Consider the following 27,316-nt stretch of genomic DNA (forward strand, 5'->3'; position numbering starts at 1 on the left):
ACTCTGCAGCTTTCAGAGCTTCTAGTCTGAAACGCAGTGGCTAGGTACCTTTTTTTTATTGCTCTAGCTGTCAGCCTGTCACTTTCATTTTCTCCGAAAGTACTTTTCTTCTCCAAAATCCTCAGAAACTGAAGAGAGTAATGGCAGGCAACACACACAACAGCAAAAACAAGAGATCGCATGGCTCCTGCCAAAGCAAGGCTATGATGGCCTGGTAATTTCATTTACTCTCTCTGTTTCAGCACATTCTTTTCTGGGTTTTTTTGTTTTGTGGTTTCTTTGATATGGATGATGAAAAGTTTGATTCTTTACTGTTCTATTGTTGATGGGTTGCAAAAATATGTAGTAAAAGTGAAGAAATCTGTTAGCTTTACAAGCTCTGAGTTTTGTTGTATGTAAAATTATGAATTGTAGTACTCATGAGTTTTAAGACTATTGTTAAATTGAACAGGATTCCAATTTAGAAAATGAAAAAAAAAAAAAAAAATCAACTGGCAATAACATATTGTTTAGCGAATATTTAAGTGGGTAGATTTTGGAGTTACCAACTAGGACTACCCGGATGGTCCGGCCTGTGAGTTGTTTTTATGAAAAAACCGTCGAGGGTTCCAACTTCGAACTCTTGTTCTCTTTTAATTTGGTGGGTTAATGTATTGAGAGCAATTGAGAGAGGAAGAAAGTTTAAATCTTTCTCATATTATAATAAGTGCTTGTGAATGATAAAGTCACTTTATTAATTAGATCGAATGGAGCTTCAAGTTTGCTTTAGGCCAAGGATCAGTTTTTGTGAATACTTTTTACTGATATGAAAATTATGCAGATGATGAAACTGATTTCTTCTATTTCTGCTGCAGAAAATCCCAGATGCTTTTGTGGAACACTTGAATGGATCTCCAAAGAAGGTTGTGCTTTAAAATTCAATGGAAAATTTGTGGCTTGTATAGATGAATTATACTGATAGTGGGGTGTTTATTCTGAATGGTTGGCAAAAGTTTTTCCGTGATAATTCCATCGAGCCTGGCGAAAGTTTGTGAAGATGGAGGAGGAAAGGAGGAAGAAGATGAAGATGACATTGTTGTTCTTGATGTTACTGAGGATTCAGATGCTGAAAATGTTTTCTTATGAACTCCTTTGAAATCTGTCCACCTTCATCTTAAAACAGCTTCAAAGAGAAGTGAATTTGCATATGGAAGTAGATTGTTCTGTTGAGTTATGGTAAAGTGATAAGTGTTTTTGGATACATTTTAATGTCATTAATCAAATTCCGCGTCTTAAACTTGAAAATCAATTACCTAATATCGTTAACAATAACATAACTTAAATTCCTATAAGTTGCACAATTATGCAAATTTAACATATACTAACAAGTGTTTGAATTTAGTCATTTACACTTCACATCTAAAGGTATTTTTGGTTGGTTTTTTTATTTTTAAAACTGAAAAGCACTTCCCTCAAAATACGAATCAAGACTCAAAGCTTGACTGCTTCATCTGGGTTCATTTAACAGTTGCTTGTTGAACCAGTTTCTCCATTCTCCAAACAGACCTCAACCCATTAACCTCTAACAATAAGCCAATTCAACAATGCAGGCCCTCAGTTTTGTCTTTTGCGTGTCAAAACTGTAGATGTTTCAGATTTTCAGAAATATAATTGTAATAAAATAAATGAAAAAGAACTGAAATTAAAAGAGCAGAATAAAGAGAGCTGAAATAAAAGTGATTGGTAACTTCACATGGAGACTGCATGATCCATTTGTACTTGGTCAAGCCATTTTTCATTGACAACAAATGTGGCATGAGTGTGGAAAGCCACGTCATCTATAACAAACCCATTATTTCTTATATTAATGACTACTCCTCGGCTTAAAAGAACTCATCATTTTTCTTCTTCAAGAAGCTAGCTCTACCTTTGCTTCTGCAGTTCTGCTCACAAACACACAGAGAAAGAAATGGCGTCCAAAACAAACAAGAAGGGAGTAGCTCATTTTTTCAAACAGTTTCTTCCAAAGCATGGCTGTGATGGATTTGTAATCTCTTTAACTCTCTCTATTTTTTTTTTTTTTCATTTATCTGGGTTCGTTTGTTTGCTTGTTTTGTGATACATTTTGTATGCATTCTGAAAAGTTTGGTTCTTTAACCTTTACTGTTTTAATGTTGATGGGTTGGGAAAATAAGTGGGAAGAGTGGATAAAGTTCTGAGCTTTACAAGTCTAAGCTTTTTTTTATTTTTTTTATTTTTTTTTTCTGTTGAATGTGTTGAAAAGTTTGGTTCTTTACTGTTGATTGGTTGCAAAATGAGTAGTAAAAGTAGATCAAAATTATCTTTATAAGCTCCGAGCTTTATATCCTTTCAATGGAAGTTATTTATTGTATATGAAGTTTATTTTGTTGATACCTTGAAGATGATCACATATGATTTTCAGTTTAGAAAATGAAAAAGGATTTTTTTTTTCTCTGTTTAGTAAATATTTCAAGTGGGTTTAATGGGTAGATATAGGGTTTGAATAATGGATTTAATGGGTTGATTTTGGTTATAAATTGTTTAGTTTATGTATATTTGTAGAGCGCTAAACTATAACAACTTAGATTTTTAACTTAAAATGTTGATGTGATTATGTAAAGAAGCACATATAACAATTTTCAATCATCTCCTAAGTGTTATGATTGATATCTTATGACTGATAAAGCTAGTAATTTGTTCTGTAGAAAATCCCGGATGCTTTTGTGAAGTACCTGAATGGATTCCCGAAGAAAGCTGTGCTTCAAAATCGAATGGGTAAGCGTTGGCATGTGGAGATAGCCTACACTGATAGTATGGTGTTATTTGCAAATGGCTGGCAGAAGTTTGTCAAAGATAATTCTGTAGAGCCTGCAGAGTCTTTAGTTTTTAGCTATGATGGTGATCGTATATTCGATGTTCTGATTTTTGAGAAATGTGGATGCGAGAAGAAGGAAAATAGTGCTAATGTGAGCATTGACATGGAGGTGAAGATGGAGGAGAAAGAAGAGGAGGATGGCAAAGTTGTTATTGATGTTGATGATGAGTGTGGTGGTGCAAATAATGACAATTATGAAGATTGTATCAAAGAAGAAGAGGCAACTAACAGGAACTGTAGAGGCAAAAAGACTAGTTGGAACAATGGTAAACATCTATTTTCTCTTCTTCATCTAAGAGTAAATTTATGTGCATGTTTGAATTTTATGCTAATGTGTGATGGTGTAACTATAACATATTGGTTAAATTTGATGCAGGAGGATCTAAGAGAAGGGCTGCTGTTAACGCTGGATTGCATGAAGGAGTTGGCGCAGTCAGTCATGATCAACCTCAGAACCCCTACTTCATGTCGAAAAACAATGGGTACATGAAGAATCACTTGGTAATGATCTGTAAACCATAGTGTACATTATGCATAAATATGATGATCATAATTTGATATTTTGATTTTTGGGAAATGTGGATGCAAGAAGAGAGGAACTCGCCCTTATGTGAGTAACATGAAGGTGAAGATGGAAGAGAGAGAAGACGGCAGTGAAAATGATGGTGATGGAGATTATATCAAAGAAGAAGAAGACGAGGAGGAAAAGGATACAAAAGAAGAAGAAGAAGCAACTAACCGGAAGCGTAGAGGCAAAAAGCCTGGTGGAAACAATGGTAAACGTCTATTTCTCTTCTTCATCTACAATTAAATTTATGTGCCTGTTTGAATTTTATGCTAATGTGTGATGGTGTAACTATAACCTACTGGTTAAAGTTGATTCAGGAGGATCTAAGAGAAGGGCTGCTGTTAACGCTCGATTGCATGAAGGAGTTGACGTGGTCAATCATGTTCAACCTCAAAACCCCTACTTCATGTCCAAGTGGTATAAGAAGCAATATTTGGTAATGATATCTCTGCTCATCTATAAACCATAGTTTACATGGTTTGGTTTGGCTTGAATTTACTGTGGTCAAACCATTTACGATATATTTGTTTATAGTAGAAATCTTTCTTTCATTTATGCAGAATGTTCCATCAAAAGTCTTGAAAGATTTTAAACTTGAATTAGCCGAAAACATTTTCTTTCATGATGAACTCGACCGAAAATGGCCTGGAAAGGTTTTCAATTGGATGGATGGTCGAACAGTGATTCATGGGTGGGCAACTTTCTGCCGGTGGAACCATGTGAAGAAAGATGATGTCTGCATTTGTGAATTTCTGCAAACGGAGGGGAATGTGCAAGATATCATAAAGGTGCATATCATCCGCAGCTCTGGTTCAAGGAGCTGAGCTGAAACCAAATCTTTATAACTATGTTTACGTTTATAGTTTGTTCTTAAGAAGAAGAAAAAGAATTCCTTGATGATGAACAAGCTTAAGGATATTTCCGTAGGTGAAATTGATGTTCAGCTGGTGGTACATCTTCAGACTTTAACTTTCCAAGTCTTATTTAAAATTTTTATTTTGAAATATTAAAGTTTCCTTTATTAAAAAAATTGATTATGAATGTCTAAATCATATTGTAGCATCGAAATCATTAACTTTTCTTTTATTTGACAGACATAATATTATTAATATTGGGTCATCAAGAATGTGGTATAAATATCATATGTCTCAATACTGTTATTATTAACATTGAAACAAGTTTTATATTTAATCTCACTTGAATGCCAAATAGGATTAGTTTTCCTATGAATTTTATATAATTGAAAATTCTCCAAAATGGATCTTTGATGTTTTTAACGTACAAATATATGAAACTAAAAGTGCTTTTCTAAAACAAGCTAATTAAATGAGAAAAGGAACTTGGAAAAACAGCATATTCAGTAGTTCACTGGAGAAAAATGGTTAGACACAAATAATCAATTTAGTTTTGATCTCTACTAGTGATAAATTGATAATTAGAGCATATACCTTAAATTTTTTTTTTTTTTTTTTTTTGGAATTATGTTAAAAAAATAAAAAAAGTGTTTTTTCGAAAAGGACTTCCCAGCAGTTACGTTAAACCAGGGATCCGGGCCCTCACTTCAGACTTTCTGCCTGCTTACACTCTGCAACTCTCAGAGTTTCCAGTCTGTAACTCACTGTCTAGGTACGATATTTTTATTGCTCTAGCTCTTGCTCATGAGAACTCAAACCCTCAGAAACTGAAGAGAGAAATGGCAGCCAACACAAACAACAACAACAAAAATAAGAGCACGCATGGCTTCTGCAAAGAGTACCTACCAAAGCATGGCTTTGATGGCTTGGTAATTTCATTTACTGTCTCTGGTTTAGCATTTTCTTTTCTGGGTTTGTTTGTTTTGTGGTTTCTTTGCCATGGATGATGAAAAGTTTGGTTCTTTTACTGTTGTATTGTTAATGGCATTGCAAAAATATGCAATAAAAATGAAAAAAAGTTGTTGGCTTTACAAGTTCTAAGCTTTGTTTCTGCCAGTTATTGCATTTGAAGTTTTGGTGAATGTAACATGATGAAAGGTATTATTAATGAAATTTAAAATGAAACATGATTCCAAGTTGGAAAATGAAAAAATAAAAATAAAAATCAACTACCAAGATCATTTTGTTTAGCAGATATTTTAAATGGGTTTAATGGGTGAAAAATTTGGAGTTATATAAGAGGGTTAATCGTTTGGTCAAATTTGTGGTTTGTTCCTACAAAATTCGGCAAGTGTTTCAATTTCGAACACCTGTTGGTAAAACGAGTTCGTGGGATTCTGAATTTGTTGTGTTTGAGAGCAATTGAGAGAAAAAAGATTTTTAAAAAATACTGCTCAAAATAATAAAACAAACATAGCCATAGAGGTTCAGATTATCAGAAGTGTTGGCTCAAGAGCAAAGTCAAAACTGAATCAGACTGAACCATCGGTGGGGAAAGCTCGGTACACATTTCCACATCAAATTCTTAAAGAAAAAGAAGAAAATGAATTCTTGATGATGAACAAGCTTAAGTATACTTCAAAGATACGCATCTCAATTAATCCTCCAGGGCTTTAAAACTGTCGGTTGTGTAAGAATCTCAGTTACCATCCTTATTAGTGTCTGGGGAGATTCGAACTCAAGAACTCATGAAACTTCTTTTTGCTCTTTTACTATCAGATTACCCAGTATAGTTTCCTTTATTAATATTCTTCTTTTCGAATCCCAAACCAAGAACTTGACCATTTAGCTAACCCGTCATAAGTTATAAATTATAATTACATTTTATTTGTCGAATGTAAATGTTAATATTGGATTATTAACTTGGTAGGTACTTAAACATTCTATTTCTCAATCTTAGGGGTCCATGCGTATTTTTTTAAACCTGAGGGGAGATCTGTTACTTTATTTTATATCTTACTTAAGAGGTCGTATGGTTCCAGTTATACTAAATTTACCTATTTATGTTCGATTCCTTTTAACTGATTATTTATTTGTGTTAATCGACTTGAAATAACAATTGGAATAATATTTCATTATTATGTGATCGGAACAAAGGATTCTCGTTAAACCACGATTTTGAATTCGATGAGAGATGTTAGGGAATGACAAATTGGAATAATATTTCAATATTCCGTGACCAGAAAAAAGGGTACACATTAGACCACTTCACGTCGGATGCATGGGCTACACAGTACAACTTTCATGATTTCCTCTCTAAAACTCATGGCAAGACACCATTTTTTTTGTTGCTCTTCCTCTTTCTTATAAGAGCTCACTTCTTCTTCCTCACCAAAAGTGCTTTTCTTCTTCAGAAGCAGAAGAGGGAAATGGCACTCAACAATACAAACAACAATAAGAAGAAGAGCTCTAATGGCTTGGTAATTTCTTAAACTTATTCCTCTTTGTTTCAGCACTTTTTTTTTTGTCCTGAGTTTTGTTTTGCCTAGTTTCTGTTTTTTGAAGCTTCGGTGAATGTAACATGATGACATGTAGTACTTGTGAACTTTAAGATGATCTTTTATTGTTAAATGAAACATGATTCCAAGTTAGAAAATGAAAAAAAAAAAAAAAAATTCGGAAATCTAGTCTCACGCTAACGTGAGCGTTGATAGAGAGGTAAAGATGGAGGAGGAAGAAGATGAGGATGACATTGTTGTTATCGATGTTAGTGGCAATTCTAATGGTGAATATGATGAAACTGATGATCAGGAAGATCGTATAGAAAAAGAGGAAGACGAGGAGGAGGATCCCGAAGAAGACCCCGAAGAGGATCCTGAAGAAGATCCGGAAGAAGACCTGAAGAGGATCCTGAACTTCTGGGGCTTCTCCTAGGACTTCTAGATCCGGAAGAAGATCCTGAAGAGGATCCTGAGGAAGACCCCGAAGAGGATCCTGAGGAAGACTCCAATGAGGACCCCAAAGTATTGTTTTAAAACCTGGACCGAAGGATAACTCGTTTTGCTGCCTGGGTCACGGGTCAACCAGTCCAACTAGTTGGACTGACCGGTTGGACCAATGACGTCAACGACAATTTTATTTTTTAAAAATTACTATTAATCCTTCAAATTTTAATATATTACAAAAAATTCTCCTTAAAAAGTTCAAATTAATCCTTAAAATTTTATTTATTTCAAAAATGTCCCAACAAAATTTAGTTAATCCCTAAACTTTTGATATATCTCCAAAACACCCTTATAATTTTGAAATATTACAAAAACCCCCCTAAGACCTGAACCGGACCCGAGAAGCTGCTGGGTCCCGATCAAACCGGTCCGGTCCCCTTTTTAAAATAGAGCCCCAAAGAAGAAGAAGACCAAGCAAAGAAGGATCAAAAAGAAGAAGAAGCATCAACTGTGAAGCATAGGGGCAAAACGAATGGAGGAAACGATGGTAAACATTATGTAATTCTTCTCTTCTTCATGTGAAGGTGTGATGGGATAAATATAACCTACAAGTTATTTTGACTTAGGAGGATCTAAGAAAAGGGCAGCTAGTAACAGAGGATTTGCACGAAGGAGTTGACATAAGTGATGATCTTCAATCGCTAAACCCTTACTTCATGGCCAAAATAAACACAAAGAAGAATTATGTTAGATCCCACATTGAAAGGGGAAAGGGTGGGCATGTGGATTATAAAGGTTTGGGCACCCTCTCTTGACAAGCTGGTTTTCCAAGGAGAGTTATACCCAAGCCCATGAAAGACCCATGGCCCAACCCAAAATTTTGAGTTATTAGAGTGAGTTCTTATCGATTGGTATCAGAGCATGATCATACACCTATGTGACAGCGCACACGTGGCAGGCTGACTTTGGGCCTGGGCTGCTACCCCAAAAAAAGGGCATGGAGGCCCGAGGAAAAGAGGATCCGCGTAGTCACCCAATGGGTAAAGAGGCCGACGTGGACGTCGGTTGCAGAAGCATGATAAAATGTTAGGATCCCACATTGAAAGGGAAAAGAGTGGGCATGTGGGTTATAAAGACTTGTGCACCCTCCTCCCTTAACAAGCCAATTTTCTAAGGAGAATTCTACCCAAGCCCATGAAAGACTCATGGCTCAGCCCAAATTGTTGAGTTATTGGAGTGGGTTCCTATCAAATTAGCACTTGGTAATCATCTTAGCTAATCCATAAATCCTAAAGAATTGACTTGAATTTTATTATTATATTTGTTTAGTATACAAATTGTCTTCATTCTGCAGCATTTTGCCGCAGAAGTCATAGAAAATTTTGAATTTGAACCAGCCGAAAACATTAACTTTCTCGACGAGTTCAAGCGAAAATGGCTAAGAAAGGTTGTCAAGTGGATAACTGGTCAAACAATGATTCACAGGTTGAAAGCCTTCTGTGAGGGGAATGATGTGAAGAAAGATGACCTTTGCATATAAAAATTTCTGGGAAGGGAAGGGAAGGGAAAAAGCAAGATATCACAGACGTGCAGATGATCCGAGGTCTTGGTTCAAGGAGCGAAGCCAAAACCAAATCAGACTAAAGTATCAATGCCAAAGCTTAGTATAACCATATCTAGAAAATTTAAGTTTCTAATCAGCTCTTCTGGAGTTACTAGGGTCTCAGGTTCCTATAGAACATTAAAAAGTGGCCATGAAAAGCATCAATATTAAGTTTCTGCTAGTGTCGATATGCCTTCCCTTCAGAATTAACGTCTTTTAGTTGCACAAATGTATCTTTCTCATCGGAAAGTTTAGATGCAAATTCAGATTTTTGCTTTACTAGAACACTTCAGTAAAATCAAGTAAAAGATATATAAAGCTGAATGGTGTTTAGTCTATTTAAAGGAGGAAAAAAAAAGCATTTACTACCCAAAAGAGAAATTCCTATTACATTTTTTGACAACAAGAACAAGTTAATATAACTCACTGTCGAGCAGCCACAACATTAAAATATCACAGCAAAGGTGACTGCAGCGGAAAAACTACACATTCTTTTTACAGAAGAAACTATTCATGTTTTACCTCACCACAATGCTTGCTGGTATAAATCTATTTCTTAGCACGACTAGCGAAATAGTTAAGGGCCATCCTCGAAAATTGGGTCAGCGAGAAAAACATTTGCAAGATCATTCGACCCTTAACGATGCCCTCCCTTACACCCCTTGCAGTTCTAGCCAGTACAGGTCCACCTGCATCAGGATTTTGGCTCGCTACCTCCTGCAGTGAAACTAATCAAGTAAAGACAGCATAAAATTAATGGTTCCAAATCGATTTTAGATTTCAGAATAACAAATAAAACTTGTAAATTATAAGAACCTGAACCTGATGGATTAATGTTAGGTGGAGTTATGTTAGTTAACCGTCGCAATCTCTCCTCAGCTAAGCGAACAGCTCTAGTTGAGCTCCTAACACCTTGGGTAATCTCCTGGCTGCACAAAAACACAAATAAGTCTGATTGAACTCATGAATCGGGATAGAATGGAATAAGCTTAATGCTAACCCTAAATCGCTAAGCTCCATTGTTAAGTCACTGATCTCCATGCCTGATAATCTGACAGCTGCCATTGTTTCAGGAAGCTCTTCCCTTGTGACATCCATCAACTTCTCTAGCGATTCTGCTGCTCTTCTGAAAGCCTAATTTTAGCATACAGCTTTAGAAAATCAACCAAGAAATAAATAACAACAAATCATCAAAATCTGCGGAAATCCTAATATTACATACCAGAAGAGCCGGAATCGCAGAGAAGAAGAGCCAGGTCGCTGAAACTGCTGCCTGCAAATAAATCCTCATTAATCTCAAAAAAACACTTGCAGTACTACTCTTACTCAAAAAGTACATTTTGGGGAAGTGCTTCTTCATAGAAATTTTCAAATATTCATAATTGATCTCAAAAAATGCTTTAACTTTCTCAACCAAACACTATAAATTAAAACAAAAACACTTTTAATTATTTGACGGCCCCTTCTTCTCGAAAAGCAGTTCTAATTATTTCAACCAAACACTAAAAAAAATGAAACAAAAACACTTTTAATTATCTGACGGTGCTTCTCAGAAATCGCTTAGAATGCTACTCTATACTCTGCAAGATACATTTAGAAAAACACCTTTCAAGGGCTTCTTCGAAGAAACAACTCTTTAAGCATTCATTATTGTCTCAAGAAAAGCTTTTAGCTATCTGAACCAAACACTATAAATTGAAACGAAAACACTTTTAATTATCTGAAGGTGCTTCTCAGAAAGCACTTAGAGTGCTACTCGTACTCACAATGTACATTTCCAGAAACAACTTTCAATTGCTTCTTCAAAGAAACTACCTTTAAGTACTCATAATTGATCTCAAAGAGCACTTTTATCAATCTCGACCAAACACTATAAATGTAAAACAAAACAATACCTCTAATTTTTATAAAAGTGTTTTTTAAAGAGGACTTTCAACTCTTCAACCAAACACCATAAAAACACAAACAAAAACAATCTTAACTATTAGAAAGCGCTTCTCAAAAAGCACTTTTGAATATTTCAATCAAACACTATGAGATCAGAAAAAAAAAGGTTCAATCACTCGAAACGCATTCTGCCTCAAAAATCAATCATATTACTAAAGCTTTAAAGAATCACAACAACTAACCGCGCAAGCGATGACATTGAGCACGACGACGTGGCGCTGCGTGAGGTTCCACTGTGAAACCTGAACAAATGACGACGACGCCGAACCGACTGACGACGTGTACCGAGACGAAACCGACGGCTCCGTTGAAGCCGCATACTCCGAGCGTACGGACAGCGAAGCGAACCGCCGAGATCTAACCGGAAGGCTCAGGCCGGACGGCCGGAGAAGGAGGATAAGCGAGGAGTCACCGTTTCGAGGAACGGCGGAGTCCCCGAGACCTGGAGCGTTTGGCCCCAATTTCGATGTAAAAAGCATTTCATTCACTCTTTCCACTCTCTTGACTGAGTGTGTGTAGTCGCAGCGGACGACTTAAACTGTTATGTCGGTTTTTTATTTTTTCTTTTTTTTTCAGCTTTTGCGATCTCCGACAAATGCCGGATTGGGCTAGTGAAAGTTTATTGGGCTTTTCCAGTTTTTAATTTCATGGGCTTGGGACACATTGAGAATTAATTAGAGATGACAACGGAACGAGTCGTGATAGGTCTTGATCGGATATATTTTTCGTCTCCACTTTCTGCTTTAACCTGTACTTAAAACATATACATCAAGCATTTAGATGAAAGAATTAATTAGAGATGACAATGAGTGACTTGGTCAGATATATTTTAACTTTGACCTATACTTTCGAGTCCTTTTTTTTTTCCAACCTAGGGCTCGAGTTCAGGTTCATGTGGAAAATTATCCCTATTCCCTGATGAAATATCTTGTGCACATTATCTTAACTTTCATCAACTTAACAACTAATACAGTTCAAGACTTTTTCAATAAATTACTTTTCCTATTAAAAGTTGGATAATATGTTGACTAGACGAATGAATACATCAAAATCCCTCTCTTGAAATCCTTTATAAACTACCTATAATTAGGCCAAAAAATTATAGAATTCGAGTTGCCTCTTGCCATTTGATTTTATGCGACAATGTAAAATATTATACGAATATATTTTACAACCTCTACGTTTTAGTTTACAAGTTTCTCGTTAAATTCGGTCGATTCAATTAATGCCTTCACTTTCTTCATTTCAATTACTAGATAGTGACTTTTATAAAATGTCCAGTCCAGTGGGGAGATAAAGGAGACCAAGAAAGGGAGAGAATTGAAAGATTTTTCCTTTTGCCATTTACATCTCATATTTACAGAATAATGCCCTCAACTTCCCCTACAAAAATTCCTTAATCACCAACCCCATTATAAATTTCCCACCCCCCTTCCCTTATACTCTATATTATACCTAGAAAATACCATATCATATACACATATACTTTATCTAATTCCAGCTTCTTAAATTCAATTATCAACTACCTTTTTTTATAAATTTTTCTTCTTTTCTTTTTTTTGTCGGTTTTTCTTGAGCGAATATCAATGAGATTTTCGATATTCAAGCTTAAACTACAACCATTCATCGGTTGGGAATCCAGGATGGTTGGATAATGCTGGGAGCCTAAAATGATTGGGTTGGAATTTTAAGCTGTCTTCTCACTGACCTTGATGACCTCCCCGACAGTTGCGTTGCAGAAGAAGCATCGGACACAGTTTAGAAGATGTCGGCTTATGCAGCCGTAGCAGGACCTGTGGGAACAAGGCACAAATTGTGCGTCCGCTACAGTTGCATAACAGATGCAGCACATGCCATCATCGGCATCTGTGACTGTCCCGGATCTAGTCTTCTCAATCTCTTGTGTCTCAATCCGGCAAAGGACAAGGCCCAGGAAACACTCTAGCTGCCTTAGTTTTGTTAGATATGCATCTCCTCTGAAGGATCCAGCCTGGTAAGATGGTAATAAACAGGATAATAGGAACAATTAGAAGATCTGGGGAATACTGAAAGACACGCATTGCTTCAGCAAAAAAATAATCAAAATTGAAAAAAGGCATCTTAAAGAATGAGCAATTCATGCACATCACACACACTGTGCCGAAAGGAAGAGACTAAAGGTGGCAAGTACTCACCCAGTTGTGCTCTAGTAAGTATTGGAATCCACAGTGAATGGTATCGGGGCAGTCCATGCTTGAAAATATGCCCACGACATCATTCTTCCCGATGCTTTCTGGCTCTGTACTTGCATCCAACAAATTCAAGATGATACCTACAAGGGGGGCTAATATGGTGCCTCGGTTGACTTTCTCTGAAGATTGACCATTCCGTCTTAGTGACCTGCAGTGTAAAACACCATAATATGAGAAAGGCATGAATTGGAAAATAGCCAAGCCAATGAGAACAAATTAAATAAGCAGTTCTGACACAAAGTACATACCAAAACACCATTGAAAATGAACATGTATATATACCCTTATTGATAATTATAACAGGTATCATAAGTTTAATTGAGAATATAAAAAGGAAAATAATACGAAGGGTGGGAAAAGAACAAGAACTTACAAGTCAAAAAACTCAGTGTCAGCAGCTGAAGTTATATGGTTTAGAATAAATACAATCAACTCAGTGAGCCTTCGGAGGTTTGTATCGCTTCCTGAGAGGAATGCTTGAGGGATCTCATGGGTACAGAACTCCAGAACCCTAGCTAGATTGCATGAGAGATCAAATATGACACAGCATTTCCTTTGCTGAAAGTCTGAAACCTGCAAAGAGTGCTGTGCGTTTCTTAGTCAAGAACATATATTGTGTTCGTGTTTCCTTTATTCGTCCAGTGATTTATTGTATCTTAAGTCGAGACTATTCTTACCTGGTATTTTTCTTGCATTTCTCGGACAGAAACTGAGAATTCAGTCATTGTCCAGCTGAGAGTGTTAAATAAGCGATTCAGAAAAGCTGAGAATAGCCCTTCATCATTGATACAGGCTTCACGAAGTAGTCTCTGTACATTAGAGAGAACAAAAGAAATCAATTATCAGAAGTTACAACAGACGAGAAACAGAAAAAAATACATAACTATGATTCATTTGTTCACCTGGAAAACAACTGATGAAGATGATGATTCTCCATGCTTAGAAGAACCAAAGCCATAACCCTTGCACAACCGCAGAAGAATGTTAGTTACTGGAATCCAGGAACGGTTATCAAATGCTGACAATAATGCTTTTGGCATTCTCAGAGTGGCTGCCTCATTGTTCTCAAAAGCTGACAAATATTCTTTATACTGAACCAGGACAGATATAGATTGAAGAAGAAGATCTCTCAGGTCTGCACTGGATACCCTTGGATCATTGAAGTGGGTTACTACGAAAGTGACCTAAGCAACAAAAAACCAAACTCAGAAACTGAGGAAAAGTAGTCATCTAATGGTAGTTAAAGATTTTGTAATCCAATCCAAAACGAGTAAATGTAATAATCTTAGTTTCACAAGAACACAAATGTCAAATTCTGCGTAATAATTTCGCAAAACCTACAGAAACCCCCCAAAATCATAAATAGATGCACATGTGATCTTTTTCTCTAACTATTAAGATTGTCCATGGTGTAATCTTTTTTTTTTTTTAGGCTAGGACATCTACTGTGTAATGTTCGAATCTAAAACCCATTACCTGATTTCCAGCAACAGGTTATATAAGACTTCTACCAAACAAATGTTCATATTTTTTTATCATGTCTGTCAGGCAAACAGCAGATAAACAAAAATAACACAACAGAGAGATCAAAAGATGAGACATACAAATGAAGCAAGTCCTTGCTTGATGAATATTGCTGAAGGCACAAATGGTGGGTCACTCTTTCGTAAGACATGAAAGCAATCAACCTGAAAGGATAATCAAGTTAGAAATTTAAAACAACCTGAAAGGATAAGGCAAAAATGCCAGAAAAGACATAGGACATACATGGTCCTGATACAACATTCAGTCAACAATGTAAAACACTTTGTTTGAATTCTACCACTCACAAAGGTTTTACTAAGTATGTGACCAAGAAGAGATTTCTAATGATGAATAAGAACAATAATATACCTGCTCCAACCCCCAACGCAAGTAAAAAGGCAAACACGCATATATATATTCTCATGAGAAAACAATTTTTTGCGTACTTTCTTTTTAATTGATACACCAGTCCATATGTATGATAGATGATTTACCAGAGCTTCAAGGTAAAATTCTGGGATATATATGAACACCAAATCCATTTTGCTAAGAACCAGAAGCAATTGCACAATCCACATGCATGCTGCGTACATTCCTCTTTGCTTCCACCGAGAAAACAGGGAAACGCGATACCTGGAAAGCATGAGAAAGGGATATATGGAATCTGAGAATGCAGAGAAGCAATAAATTAAAAAAACAAAAAAAAAATCTAATTACAAGGGAATTGCCATTTCCAACAAAGATGTTTTCCAAGAATATTAACAATCTAAGGTTTGCTTCGAAATCCTAACAAATAGAACATCACATCAAGAATGCCACCTTGGAATGCAATCTATGTTTTACCATAATAATAGAATTGACCAGAAAACATGCTTACGCTATAGAATCAAAAAGTGGTAATAATGGTAATGGCAACAGTAAAAATGCAGTAGCTAGTCTGGAGAACTAGGGAAACAGTTAACAGGCAGTTAGGACAGAGTACGACTGAAAAGGGACATAAAATGTTTATGCAACAATATGTAGTTATGCAGCACCAATGAATTCCACTAAATTGTACTTCATGACCAGATCCAAGTGGAGGTGCGGCCTAACACTAAAAGATAAAAACATAATCTTGAAAGATAATATATATCTATCAAATCGAAATCAGGTTAATCAAGATCTAATTATCTTCATTTCAGCCAACATACATACACAGAAGCAAGCTCAAGTCACAAGCATCATACTGGCACCATATCATAACAAAGAACACATAATGCATTACAGAAGCATAATCAAAGCTTTTTAGAAAGAGTATACGGCGGGCTTGTGGAAGCAACATGGAAACATGTATCATAGAATGTCTAAAGTCGCCTATCAAAGCTTCAATACATCTCAATGTTAGAATCTTAATATGACAATAAACTAGAAAACTACCTAAAAAAATGATACAAAACCATGATGGGATAGAAGACTCCTTAAATTCAAGAAACAATTCATATCTAAAATAATTCCTTGAGAATTTCATTTGTTCACTGGAGAACTTATATCAAATTATCACCCCTAGTGTCAATCAGAGAATTGTATTGTCAAAGATTATAGTCGAAGAAACAGATTCCAACTCAGGAATACAGATTTTCAGTAAACAGGAAGACATATGGGTCAGTGTTGTTTCCTTAAAACCTTCAGCCAAAAGCAGAACGGGTGAGGTGTGGAATGCTGATAATGTTCAATAATCAACAGACTTAGACTGAGAGAAATGTGAAGTCCACTATAATTTAACAAGCTCTTCCTTGGTCATCTTACCATGTACAATGCCTGACACAATCGATAACATCGTCACGATAGTTATTACGAGCCTCCTTCAAGCGCTTTAATTGCTCACTGCAAGGTCGTTCTCTTATTTGTTTATCAGTTTCTTCCAGGAGAGATATTGACTGTGATTGATGAGACATGTAATTTGATGCCTACAATTGGGAAGAATTTCTTTCAGATCTTACACAACAATTAGAAAAACAAACTGCTACCTGTGGAACAACCCACAGGTCAGGTTAACTGGAATAAAATAACTAATAATTATTCCAAGAAAATGTCCAATTCAAGATATGCAGAACTTGACAACAGCAACACATCACACAAATCACCATGGAACTAGTTTCACCAAATGAGAACATAAAAAGCCATTGCACATGAAAACCAACCAAATAGAGGAAAATCAATTCCCAAGTCAACAAATCATCCAATTACGTTCAAGACCAGAAATGCTGAAATACTTATGCAAATAATGCAATTTGTTGACATCATTATCATCATTCAAACATGGTAAACCAAACAAAACACCAAGCAATTCAGAAACACCTCCTTAGATGTTCAGGAATCATCTATACAAGATTTTGACATCAGCTTTGTGATTCAGACTTGAAAATCATTTTGTTCTATTTTTTCAAATAATAGAAGGGTAAAACAAAATGACATCAATAAATGCAATCCATTAAGTTCTGTTCCTCAGATAACCTACATTAATCTTTTCATAGAAAAATTATTATGCTTCATCACAAGGTGTGCAATCATTAAGTCCTTAAAATTAGAGACAAAAGGCAAGAGTTCTACCATTTTTTTCATTCCAAATGCTTTACCATAATAGCATTCACACTGCATTTTAGAGTTCCAAAATTTCAAATCAACCCAAGTTGTGTCACCAGTAAGATCAAAACATACAAGGGGCACCAACTAGCACAACTAGCAGTGATAAAAGGATTCAATGGACAAAGTAGACCACTTATGAATTAACTAAAAAAAAAAAAAATTTACCCCGGAATCATCTCACCTGCTTAAAGTTTGGCGCAAGACCTACATGATACAACAACAGCAAAGCATCTAGAAGCTCCTCCTCTCTAAGTGTAGTTGTAGACGTATTGCTCTCTCTTGGTACAATCCTNAGTCACAAGCATCATACTGGCACCATATCATAACAAAGAACACATAATGCATTACAGAAGCATAATCAAAGCTTTTTAGAAAGAGCATACGGCGGGCTTGTGGAAGCAACATGGAGACATGTATCATAGAATGTCTAAAGTCACCTATCAAAGTTTCAATACATCTCAATGTTAGAATATTAATATGACAATAAACTAGAAAACCACCTAAAACAATGATACAAAACCATGATGGGATAGAAGACTCCTTAAATTCAAGAAACAATTCATATCTAAAATAATTCCTTGAGAATTTCATTTGTTCACTGGAGAACTTATATCAAATTATCACCCCTATTGTCAATCAGAGAATTGTATTGTCAAAGATTATAGTCGAAGAAACAGATTCCAACTCAGGAATACAGATTTTCAGTAAACAGGAAGACATATGGGTTAGTGTTGTTTCCTTAAAACCTTCAGCCAAAAGCAGAACGGGTGAGGTGTGGAATGCTGATAATGTTCAATAATCAACAGACTTAGACTGAGAGAAATGTGAAGTCCACTATAATTTAACAAGCTCTTCCTTGGTCATCTTACCATGTACAATGCCTGACACAATCGATAACGTCACCACGATAGTTATTACGAGCCTCCTTCAAGCGCTTTAATTGCTCACTGCAAGGTCGTTCTCTTATTTGTTTATCAGTTTCTTCCAGGAGAGATACTGACTGTGATTGATGAGACATGTAATTTGATGCCTACAATTGGGAAGAATTTCTTTCAGATCTTACACAACAATTAGAAAAACAAACTGCTACGTGTGGAACAACCCACAGGTCAGGTTAACTGGAATAAAATAACTAATAATTATTCCAAGAAAATGTCCAATTCAAGATATGCAGAACTTGACAACAGCAACACATCACACAAATCACCATGGAACTAGTTTCACCAAGTGAGAACATAAAAAGCCATTGCACATGAAAACCAACCAAATAGAGGAAAATCAATTCCCAAGTCAACAAATCATCCAATTACGTTCAAGACCAGAAATGCTGAAATACTTATGCAAATAATGCAATTTGTTGACATCATTATCATCATTCAAACATGGTAAACCAAACAAAACACCAAGCAATTCAGAAACACCTCCTTAGATGTTCAGGAATCATCTATACAAGATTTTGACATCAGCTTTGTGATTCAGACTTGAAAATCATTTTGTTCTATTTTTTCAAATAATAGAAGGGTAAAACAAAATGACATCAATAAATGCAATCCATTAAGTTCTGTTCCTCAGATAACCTACATTAATCTTTTCATAGAAAAATTATTATGCTTCATCACAAGGTGTGCAATCATTAAGTCCTTAAAATTAGAGACAAAAGGCAAGAGTTCTACCATTTTTTTCATTCCAAATGCTTTACCATAATAGCATTCACACTGCATTTTAGAGTTCCAAAATTTCAAATCAACCCAAGTTGTGTCACCAGTAAGATCAAAACATACAAGGGGCACCAACTAGCACAACTAGCAGTGATAAAAGGATTCAATGGACAAAGTAGACCACTTATGAATTAACTAAAAAAAAAAAAAATTTACCCCGGAATCATCTCACCTGCTTAAAGTTTGGCGCAAGACCTACGTGATACAACAACAGCAAAGCATCTAGAAGCTCCTCCTCTCTAAGTGTAGTTGTAGACGTATTGCTCTCTCTTGGTACAATCCTCATATGTCTTACTGGATGATAACCAAACTCGGATTCAGATTGATCACTGGTGCTAGGTTTATCCGCTATATCGTCATTCAAATTTCCAGCACTACACTCTGCAGCAACCTGAGCAGACCTTTCTGGATTAGGACTGCAATGGCCCCGAGAACCTTTAGCTGCATATCTAATTGGATACTTCAAGCTTCTGGAAAAATCAGCATCATAATTTGAACAGCAACATGGTTTCTGCTCAGTTAAATGAGTCACTCTAGTTTCTTCATCATCCATACAGCCTTCCTCCCACCGGATTACTTCAGCTTCTTGATCGTATACAGGATGAGACTTCAATAGATGACTAAATGAACCCCCAAGCCTTGAAATGTCAGCTCGGTGAGGATCATTCTTTAGAAACAAACCTACGGGAAAGCTTTGTTGACCACCTCTGTGCAGAAAACCAACATGACAGCCATCACTTTCAGAGGTCTTCAACCAGTTACAGCAATCCCCCATGGAGAACCCTTCAGATAGAAAATGAAGTATAACTGTATATAGAGACACAAGAACAGAGTTACTTGAAACTCCAGGAGGTGGCATATTGCGATCTGCTCCTCTGTTCTTCAATAAAATGTTCTGTATAAATGTCCTAAACACTGAACCCGGAAATTGGAGAGATGATATAGGTGGTATGAATTGCATGACTAAGAGACATAGCTCTCTATGCTTCTCTTCAATCTGCAAATTAATTACAAATGATTAAAATTAATTCTAGCCATGGATAAAAATGAAGAATCATACACCTAGGACCACAATATAATGATATTTCAACTAATGTAGTCCAAATAAGCTATTCTCTTTCTTCTTTCCAGAGGGAACATGAAAAATGATATTAATTAGAATGAGTTACAAATTAGAAAGGTGAACCAGGGACCCACATAAGAAGCAAAAGGATCAACAAATATAGGTATCTTAATCTATAGAATACCAATATACAGACTTCTGTAACCATATGTGAACTCGTGATAAAGATGCCCTTGACCCCTGTGGCAAAAACAGTCCACAAAATAAGCAAACTACTAAGAACACGTTCCCAACTCTAATTCCATATCTTCAGATTATTAGATCCAAGGGAGAAAAGGCACAATCAAATAATAAGTAAATACAAATATCTTATCATAGATAGTCAAAGAGTATCTGAAACACCAAAGTTAGAAATTTTGGTTCTGTATAACAAGGGCATACCTTATTGACTCCTTCAGATAAAGCAGTGGTCGTCAACATCATGCTACTTTCATAGGACACATCCTCACATGAACCAGGCCACCAAACAGAAGGCATCATGCACTGAAGATCCTGCCTATTTGGACTCTTCCTTGACAGAAAACCTTCAAAAATGAATTCAAAATCTGATGATTTCCACCATAGCACCATCAATTCCTCTCTTCGTAAGATATGGCATACCAGTGCAAGATAAGGATATGATCCTGAGTACGGGCATTCTGTAAGAACAATTGATGCTGTTTTGCAACCACATGAAAGTGCATTCAAAATATGCTCAAACATCACATGTGAATCCTGATATTGCAGAAAGACATCCACAACTCTATCCAAACTGGAATAATCATGTGGCACCTGTACTCCAAACACCTCCATCATGAATGACACAACTATACCCCAGCTCACATACTCTATACTCCCCATATCAGCCTCAAGCACAGAGAAGAACTCTTCACATATCCCATGTGAAACAGGATAAAATATTTCTTCAAGTGAGACAAACCTCTTCAGGCTCCTAGATTTCTCAACTGAAGAACGTTCAGCCCGCTCCATTCCTAACAATCTTGATAAGCACTGCAGCAATTGGGTAGCGCAAGCATTTACAGAGGGAGGTTCTTGAAGGGGAAGGTAACCATTGATTTGATATCTAAAGGGGTGTGCCCCAAAGTTCAACTTACACCTTTCACCTTGAGAAAGAGAGATAGCAGGATAATAACCAGATCCAGGTCCCAGTTTGCGAATACCAGAAAATGCCACTCCAAGTGAAACACCATTCCTGTAAAAAGAAATCTCATTACAATCCAAATCTATGCAGCATCCAATGATGTCACCAGCAACCCATGGTTGGCCATATATCTCAGCTTCCTTATTCCATTTCTTTACCCTTCTACCATCAAAGGCATAAGAATCATCAGCATCACCTACACCCTTATGATCAGTGAAAGGGCAAGTAACAGTTGCCCATCCAAGCTGCTGTATCCCTGAAGTCTCTAAAGTCACTTCATACATCCATTTCCCCTTCCAAACGCGAACATTACCTCTTGCACTACTAAACATCGCAAAGCTCTCTAAAAGTAAAGGTGACTTAACAATTCTAATGTCACCACAAATGCTGACTTCTTCAAGACCAACAATTTGGGGTACACTACCATTATCCACAGCAATCCCATCTCTGTTACTGACAGAAGCTTCTGAATTTACGTGATATTTCAAAAATTCATTCTTTAGGATAGATCGGACTACATTCCTATCAACTGAAGAAACCAATGGACCAAGTGATTTGTTAGGCAGGGCAAATACATACTCAAGAGTCCGCTCCACAGACTGATGGCCTAAATCATCACAACACGAAACAAAGTGGGATCTCGACGAATTCTCTTTCCCATCCTCACCATTCAATATCACAGCCAAACCAGAAGAAAGCCCACCAATCCGTAGGCCGTCTTCTGCCATCCGCAATCACAAGCTAACACTAGCTCCCAATTCCACAAGCAACGCCCCCAAAACTATCCTAAAGAAGTAAAGATTCAAATTCCCAAACAACTCTAAATTCAGAAACAAGCTTCAACACAAACACTACCTTTCCAAAAAACCCTGCAGATACTCCACCTTCCACATCATACCCTGAACACTCCAAAAAAGTTCAACACGCAACAAAAAACCATTAAAAATCATATAGAACAAACATCCAAAAAGCCTTAAATCCTTCAATTTCAGAAAAAAAATCACACCACAAACAAACAAAATCTCGCATTTTTCATTCTAATTCCTCAAAAAAAAAACACTAATTCCCATAACTATAATAATAAAAATCACAAACAATCAACACTAATTAATTAAATCTACAACTTCAGAAAACTTCACATTTCTCGTTCAGCTAAAAAGACACCGCGTTTAGACTAATTCACAAAAACTCCTACAGTTCTCACCAAAATTCAAATTATAGTTCCAACACAATCAAATCCTTCAATTTCACAAAACTAACACGAAACTTCACATTTCTCCTTCCACCAAAACAAGGTTGGATACTTATCTCTTCAAACAAACACTAATTTACATAAACTCCTTAAAAAAAAAAAAAAAAAAAAAAAATCAAAAATAGTTCTAACACAATCAAATCCTTCAATTTCACAAAACTCACACGAAACTTCACATTTCTCATTCCTCCAAAACGACGCCGCCTGAGATTCTTATCTCATCAAAACAAACACTAATTCACATACACTCCTTTTCAAGAAACAAAAAAAAAAAAAAAAAAACCACAAAACAAATTCAAAGTTTGAATGAAAGAGAAACTAATCAATCAAACAAATACTTACAACGATGCCCTTCCGTCGTGCTGCTCTTATGTTATTGTAACTTTGAATTTCAATGGCGGCGGCCAAGCGCTAGGGTTTCACGCGCCATTAAAATAGAGAGAGAGAAATGAAGAGAAAGCCTTTGTTGAGAGACGAGCGAGAGAGAGAGATTTGTATTTCAATTTCTTTTAATTGTAATTTTTTTTTTTTTGGAATTTTAAAAGGTGTTGGGATTTTTAAAAGTTTAATAACCGCCTGAGGTATAATTAAATGACAAAAAGCCCCCTTTTATTTTAATATTATTAAAATTCCTATTAAATTTTTTGTCAAAAAAAACAGTAATATTACACTCACAAACTCTTCTTACTAATTTTCTTTTACAAACACAACATGTCAACTCGTAATTGATCAACTTACAATGAGTTATGTTTGACCAATTGTGAATTGTTACGTAAGCGATAATGAGAGAAAGTTATAAAAAGTGTTTGTCAACTTATATTTATTTCAAAAGAAACCATTGAGGGGTAATATGGTAAAATAAATTATCATGTTATAAGTTCTATTACTGATGGTACACCATTGTCTTACTAACAATAGGGTAATATTTGTTATTTCTGAAATATCAAAGGAACAACTTTATATCACTAAACCTCAGGGGGCTTGATGAAAACCCCTTTTCTAAAAATCGCCAAAAGGTTCGGGGGGAGGGGGTGACTGGCGAGTCAGGTCACAGGTCCAGGTTTTGTGCAGGGGAGAGACATTGAGGATTGGACAGACACGTGGCGGTAACCCCTTGGGAGTTACCGGTGGTGACGTGGCTTGCTCTGAGTGACGATGCTATCAACACCGCTCGCTCCACCGCCTTTTGTTATTTTAACGGCTTTTTGGGTTTTGCCGTTACATCATCATCGTCGGTCATCACCGCTGGCTTTCTTTCTTTACTTCTTCCACCGCCGTTTGTTGCTTAACGGCTTTGTGGGTTATTGCCGTTACTGTAACTCAGCCGACCGCGGGAGATGGTAAACAATTAATGATGAAATAGTCTAACTAATTAAATAATAGATAGTATTCAAACTAATTAAATAATAGATAGTATTCAAACTAATTAATTACTTGAAGGTATTATACATTGAATAGACCTATGTAATTTATTACACATATTTGAATACAGAAATTGACAATAAATGTGCTTCTACATGTAGACATCTCAAAAAGTATATTATATTTTAAAATGAAATTTTTTTCTTTCAATATTTTGATTTTTAACTATAAGATTACAAGATAATATAAAAAATTATTTAAATATTTTAGGCACCCATCAAGATAACCCATTTCATTATGAATTGGGACCTTGTGTTGAGATTTAATTAAAATAAAAAAGTAATATTTAAAATGTTTTTATTTCTCAATTTTAATTCAAAATTTAGGCTCTAATTGTCCATGTTTAGATGGTAATTAAAACATTAAAAAATATTATTTTACTATTTCAAACTTTTAATCGAATAATATATCAAAATATTTGTCCTTAAATAAAGAATGATACCTTAAACCTTTTAGTTTTGATTGAGTATTTGTTTATTTTTTAAAGCAAATTAATTAATAATTAGTGCATAGAATTAGAATAAATCTTTTAAAGAAGAATCAAATTTAAACAATATAATCCCTGTTTTATTTTATTTTATTTCTAAATCAAGCAATTCTAATTAAACGCATCCAATACAAAATATAGAATCCAATCTAAAGTGAATGCACACAAAATTGCCTTTCACCATAAATATTGAAAATTAAAATATTAATATTAATAATTAAAACTTTGTTCTATATATTCTCATAACCATTAAAAATATATTATTAAATTTACCAAAATGATCCATTTTTACACTAACCAATTAGAATGGCAAAAACCTAATACACTAAATAGAATCCAATGAAGATAAACAAATTCAATTCAATAAATATTCTTAAAATTATTCTCTTTTTTGTTGAGTTAGTAAATACACAAGAATTTTACCCTTCATCACAAAATAGCAAAAATTGAATTTACATGTATTTAAAACCAATCAATTTTTTATTTTATTTTTTTTTATGACCGGGAGAATCCAAGCCAGCTTGCGCACAACTCAACTAATCCACCCGAGACCTTGGAACTACCAGCCGGGTAAAAGCTCTAATGGCCACCCATATTAAGGGTCGTGGGGATTCGAACTCGAAAGACCATGTTAAATCCTCCTCTTTCTCTTTTACCATTAAGGGGACTTGAACTTAAGAGATCATATTAAATCCTCATTTGCTCTTTTATTATCAAGACACCGAGTGGTAATAAAAAAAAAAAATAAAAAAAAAATAAAAAAACCAATCAATTTCACATAATACTACTAAAATGTATCTATTTACACATAGAAGGAACTAATTAGGTTGTTGGTCATGTAAGATCGATCTATTTACATACACAAAGAATTAACTATGTCGTTGGTCGTGTGACATCAATTTATTTGCATAAAAAAGAAATTAATTATGTCCTTAACCATATAAAATCGATATGTTTACACATAGAAGGAACAAATTATATTGTTGGTCATGTAATGTTGATCTATATGCATGAAGAAGGAAATAACCAGGTTTTTGGCCTCGTAACACCAGTCTATTTGCGTACAAAATAAACTAACTATATTGTTGGCATATAATATCCGTCTACTTACACGCATCAAGAACTAAGTATGTCATTGGCTATATAACATCGATCTATTTACATATAAAAGGAACTAATCATGTTGTTTGCCATATAACGTTCTTGGATCAACAAAACCCATTACACCGGTAGAATGATTCAATAATCAATATCAATCTAATAATATTACCAAAAGAACAGTTAAATCTCGCCCTACATAAATTTGATATACACAATATTATGCTTTAAAAACTCAATCGGGAATCAACCAATTCAAGTTAAAAGCACCACTAGAATCTAATCTAGATAAGGTTAAAATACTGTCGAAAATTCTTCAACTATTTATCCCTTTCCTGTCTTCATTGTTCATTGGTTGATGGGGCAGGGCAGGCACATTACATTTTTATGAGCCCACCAAGTGTTCGGGTAAATGCGCCAAGATTTCTGTTTACCTTTTTGCGGTGATATTCCTTTGGCGTCAACTCATGTGCGCGCCACACGATGCGCGCCCCTATGATGCGCACTAGAATTTGAAAGCCCTTTTGTGATTCCACCTACCTATTTGATTTTGTTAACTACATATAGGTCCCTTAAAATTTGGAATGGACTTTTTAATCCACTATAAACAAGAAGTAATACTTTAATCCCTCAAAAGTCAAAACACAATGAACTTCATGGTCCCTCCATAACTAGAATTAGGGTTTGCTTGGTACTTTTCCTTTAAATAGAGCTTATCGGGAATTCCAGTTCACAATAGCATTATCTATCGTGAATTTCAATTTCACTTTGGGAGGTTTGCATATATTTACTTTTGAGTTTCATACAAGTGGCTTTCACCAAAAATGCATTTACTTAGTTAAAATTAGTTAAAAGAGAATTCAAATCTTATAAACTGAATCATAGACTTATACGCTAACAATATGGAATATAACAGTAAATCTTATAAAAATAAAACTTTTATAGAAAAATGGTTAGATATTTGGATTTAAAAATATAAAATAGTTTAGTGTTGAATTACTAAAAAGAGTTTTAATATAAGAAATAATCGAGTCAAATTTATAAAACATTATAATGATATTTTGATATTTCAAAACTTTTAATATACTGGAAAAGAACTATTGGATTTCTCTAAATAGATATAAAACAACTTATTTAATAATCCATAAGCATTGATAGGGATGTAACCAAACCACAAGAATTAAATTTGTTAACAAAAGCATTTGACATTAGAAAAACTGTTTTTACTAATATGTAGGCCAAACTAAACGTTTACTAATATGCTTTGATATTTCCCAAAAAAAAAAAAAAAAGTATTAAAGCTTTATTTTCTAAGTCTAATGAGTTAAAGTGTTACCAATCTAAACATCGGGGACCTCAATATATTTATCCCTCACTTGATTTTGAGTTTGATTCTTTCGTGGTCACCAAAGTGCCCACTTGGTCATTGTACAAAAGACTATTCCTTGGGGCACCTTTTCCTTTTCCTATTTGGTAGTCTTTTGTCTACTCTTCTTTGTCTTACACTTTTTGCAACTTTGAAGTACTATCATGTGCTTAAAAGTGGGGCTTACGAAAGTAACCATTTTATAGAGATTTCCTTTTTTTTTTTTTTTTTCTTGAAACAATTTTAGGGTTTGGTTTATTCAAAACAGGCTTATGGAAATTGAAATTACCGAAGTGAATCTTCTCTTAATATAGAACTTGTTTGGTAGATTATTTAAAAAATGTTATTCTAAAAAAGTGTTTTAAGTTAAGTTGAGTTGGATTAAATTGAATATGATCAAGTTCAGAGTTAGATAAAATACTGTAATAATTGTTTGGTATATTTTTTGAAAAAAATAAATTAAGACAGAATAGTTGTTTAGTACAGTTTTTGAAAATATTTATTATTATTTTTAATCCCGTATATTTGTTAATTTAG

The 27,316-nt window shown here is 35.1% G+C and overlaps 3 protein-coding genes across 11 annotated transcripts; 1 reads left to right on the plus strand and 2 right to left on the minus strand.

Annotated features, from left to right (window-relative positions):
* Positions 1-1,906: 1,906 nt before the first annotated feature.
* Positions 1,907-4,267, plus strand: LOC116120206. The gene is made up of 6 exons (XM_031406156.1): positions 1,907-2,026; positions 2,706-3,141; positions 3,252-3,376; positions 3,465-3,651; positions 3,761-3,879; positions 4,004-4,267. Exons 1-6 carry the CDS (start codon positions 1,949-1,951, stop codon positions 4,265-4,267), a joined length of 1,209 nt encoding a protein of 402 aa, XP_031262016.1. The 5' UTR covers positions 1,907-1,948.
* Positions 4,268-9,159: 4,892 nt separating this feature from the next.
* LOC116120198 lies at positions 9,160-11,357 on the minus strand. 2 transcript variants are annotated; one of them, XM_031406150.1, is made up of 5 exons: positions 10,975-11,357; positions 10,068-10,118; positions 9,846-9,979; positions 9,668-9,774; positions 9,160-9,562 (listed from the first exon to the last, which is right to left on the minus strand). In XM_031406150.1, exons 1-5 carry the CDS (start codon positions 11,269-11,271, stop codon positions 9,540-9,542), a joined length of 612 nt encoding a protein of 203 aa, XP_031262010.1. In that variant the 5' UTR covers positions 11,272-11,357; the 3' UTR covers positions 9,160-9,539. The 2 variants fall into 2 exon arrangements, with proteins under 2 accessions (XP_031262010.1, XP_031262009.1); XM_031406149.1 differs by having other exon boundaries at positions 9,160-9,573.
* Positions 11,320-22,052, minus strand: LOC116120197 (E3 ubiquitin-protein ligase RKP). Of its 8 annotated transcripts, none has more exons than XM_031406145.1 (12): positions 20,395-22,052; positions 19,172-19,887; positions 17,354-17,462; positions 16,333-16,493; positions 15,042-15,180; positions 14,628-14,711; positions 13,926-14,207; positions 13,701-13,832; positions 13,397-13,596; positions 12,967-13,171; positions 12,501-12,782; positions 11,320-11,530 (listed from the first exon to the last, which is right to left on the minus strand). In XM_031406145.1, exons 1-12 carry the CDS (start codon positions 21,880-21,882, stop codon positions 11,438-11,440), a joined length of 3,891 nt encoding a protein of 1,296 aa, XP_031262005.1. In that variant the 5' UTR covers positions 21,883-22,052; the 3' UTR covers positions 11,320-11,437. The 8 variants fall into 8 exon arrangements, with proteins under 8 accessions (XP_031262005.1, XP_031262002.1, XP_031262003.1 ...); XM_031406142.1 differs by having other exon boundaries at positions 13,397-13,608; XM_031406143.1 differs by having other exon boundaries at positions 13,397-13,608; positions 17,354-17,403; positions 19,113-19,887.
* Between the last annotated feature and the right edge of the window lie 5,264 nt (positions 22,053-27,316).

Source organism: Pistacia vera, unplaced genomic scaffold (assembly GCF_008641045.1).
Source record: "Pistacia vera cultivar Batoury unplaced genomic scaffold, PisVer_v2 Contig929, whole genome shotgun sequence".
Lineage (NCBI taxonomy): Eukaryota > Viridiplantae > Streptophyta > Magnoliopsida > Sapindales > Anacardiaceae > Pistacia > Pistacia vera.

Coding starts and splice junctions, on each gene's coding strand:
- LOC116120206 (XM_031406156.1), top strand. CDS start 1,949: ATGGCGTCCAAAACAAACAAGAAGGGAGTAGCTCATTTTTTCAAACAG. Junction 3,142..3,251: donor AAAGACTAGTTGGAACAATG/GTAAACATCTAT, acceptor AATTTGATGCAG/GAGGATCTAAGAGAAGGGCT. Junction 3,880..4,003: donor GGTATAAGAAGCAATATTTG/GTAATGATATCT, acceptor TCATTTATGCAG/AATGTTCCATCAAAAGTCTT.
- LOC116120198 (XM_031406149.1), bottom strand. CDS start 11,271: ATGCTTTTTACATCGAAATTGGGGCCAAACGCTCCAGGTCTCGGGGAC. Junction 9,775..9,845: donor ATGGAGCTTAGCGATTTAGG/GTTAGCATTAAG, acceptor GTTTTTGTGCAG/CCAGGAGATTACCCAAGGTG. Junction 9,574..9,667: donor ACCTAACATTAATCCATCAG/GTTCAGGTTCTT, acceptor TTACTTGATTAG/TTTCACTGCAGGAGGTAGCG.
- LOC116120197 (XM_031406142.1), bottom strand. CDS start 21,882: ATGGCAGAAGACGGCCTACGGATTGGTGGGCTTTCTTCTGGTTTGGCT. Junction 19,888..20,394: donor TATCTGAAGGAGTCAATAAG/GTATGCCCTTGT, acceptor ATTAATTTGCAG/ATTGAAGAGAAGCATAGAGA. Junction 12,783..12,966: donor ACTTACTAGAGCACAACTGG/GTGAGTACTTGC, acceptor CCATCTTACCAG/GCTGGATCCTTCAGAGGAGA.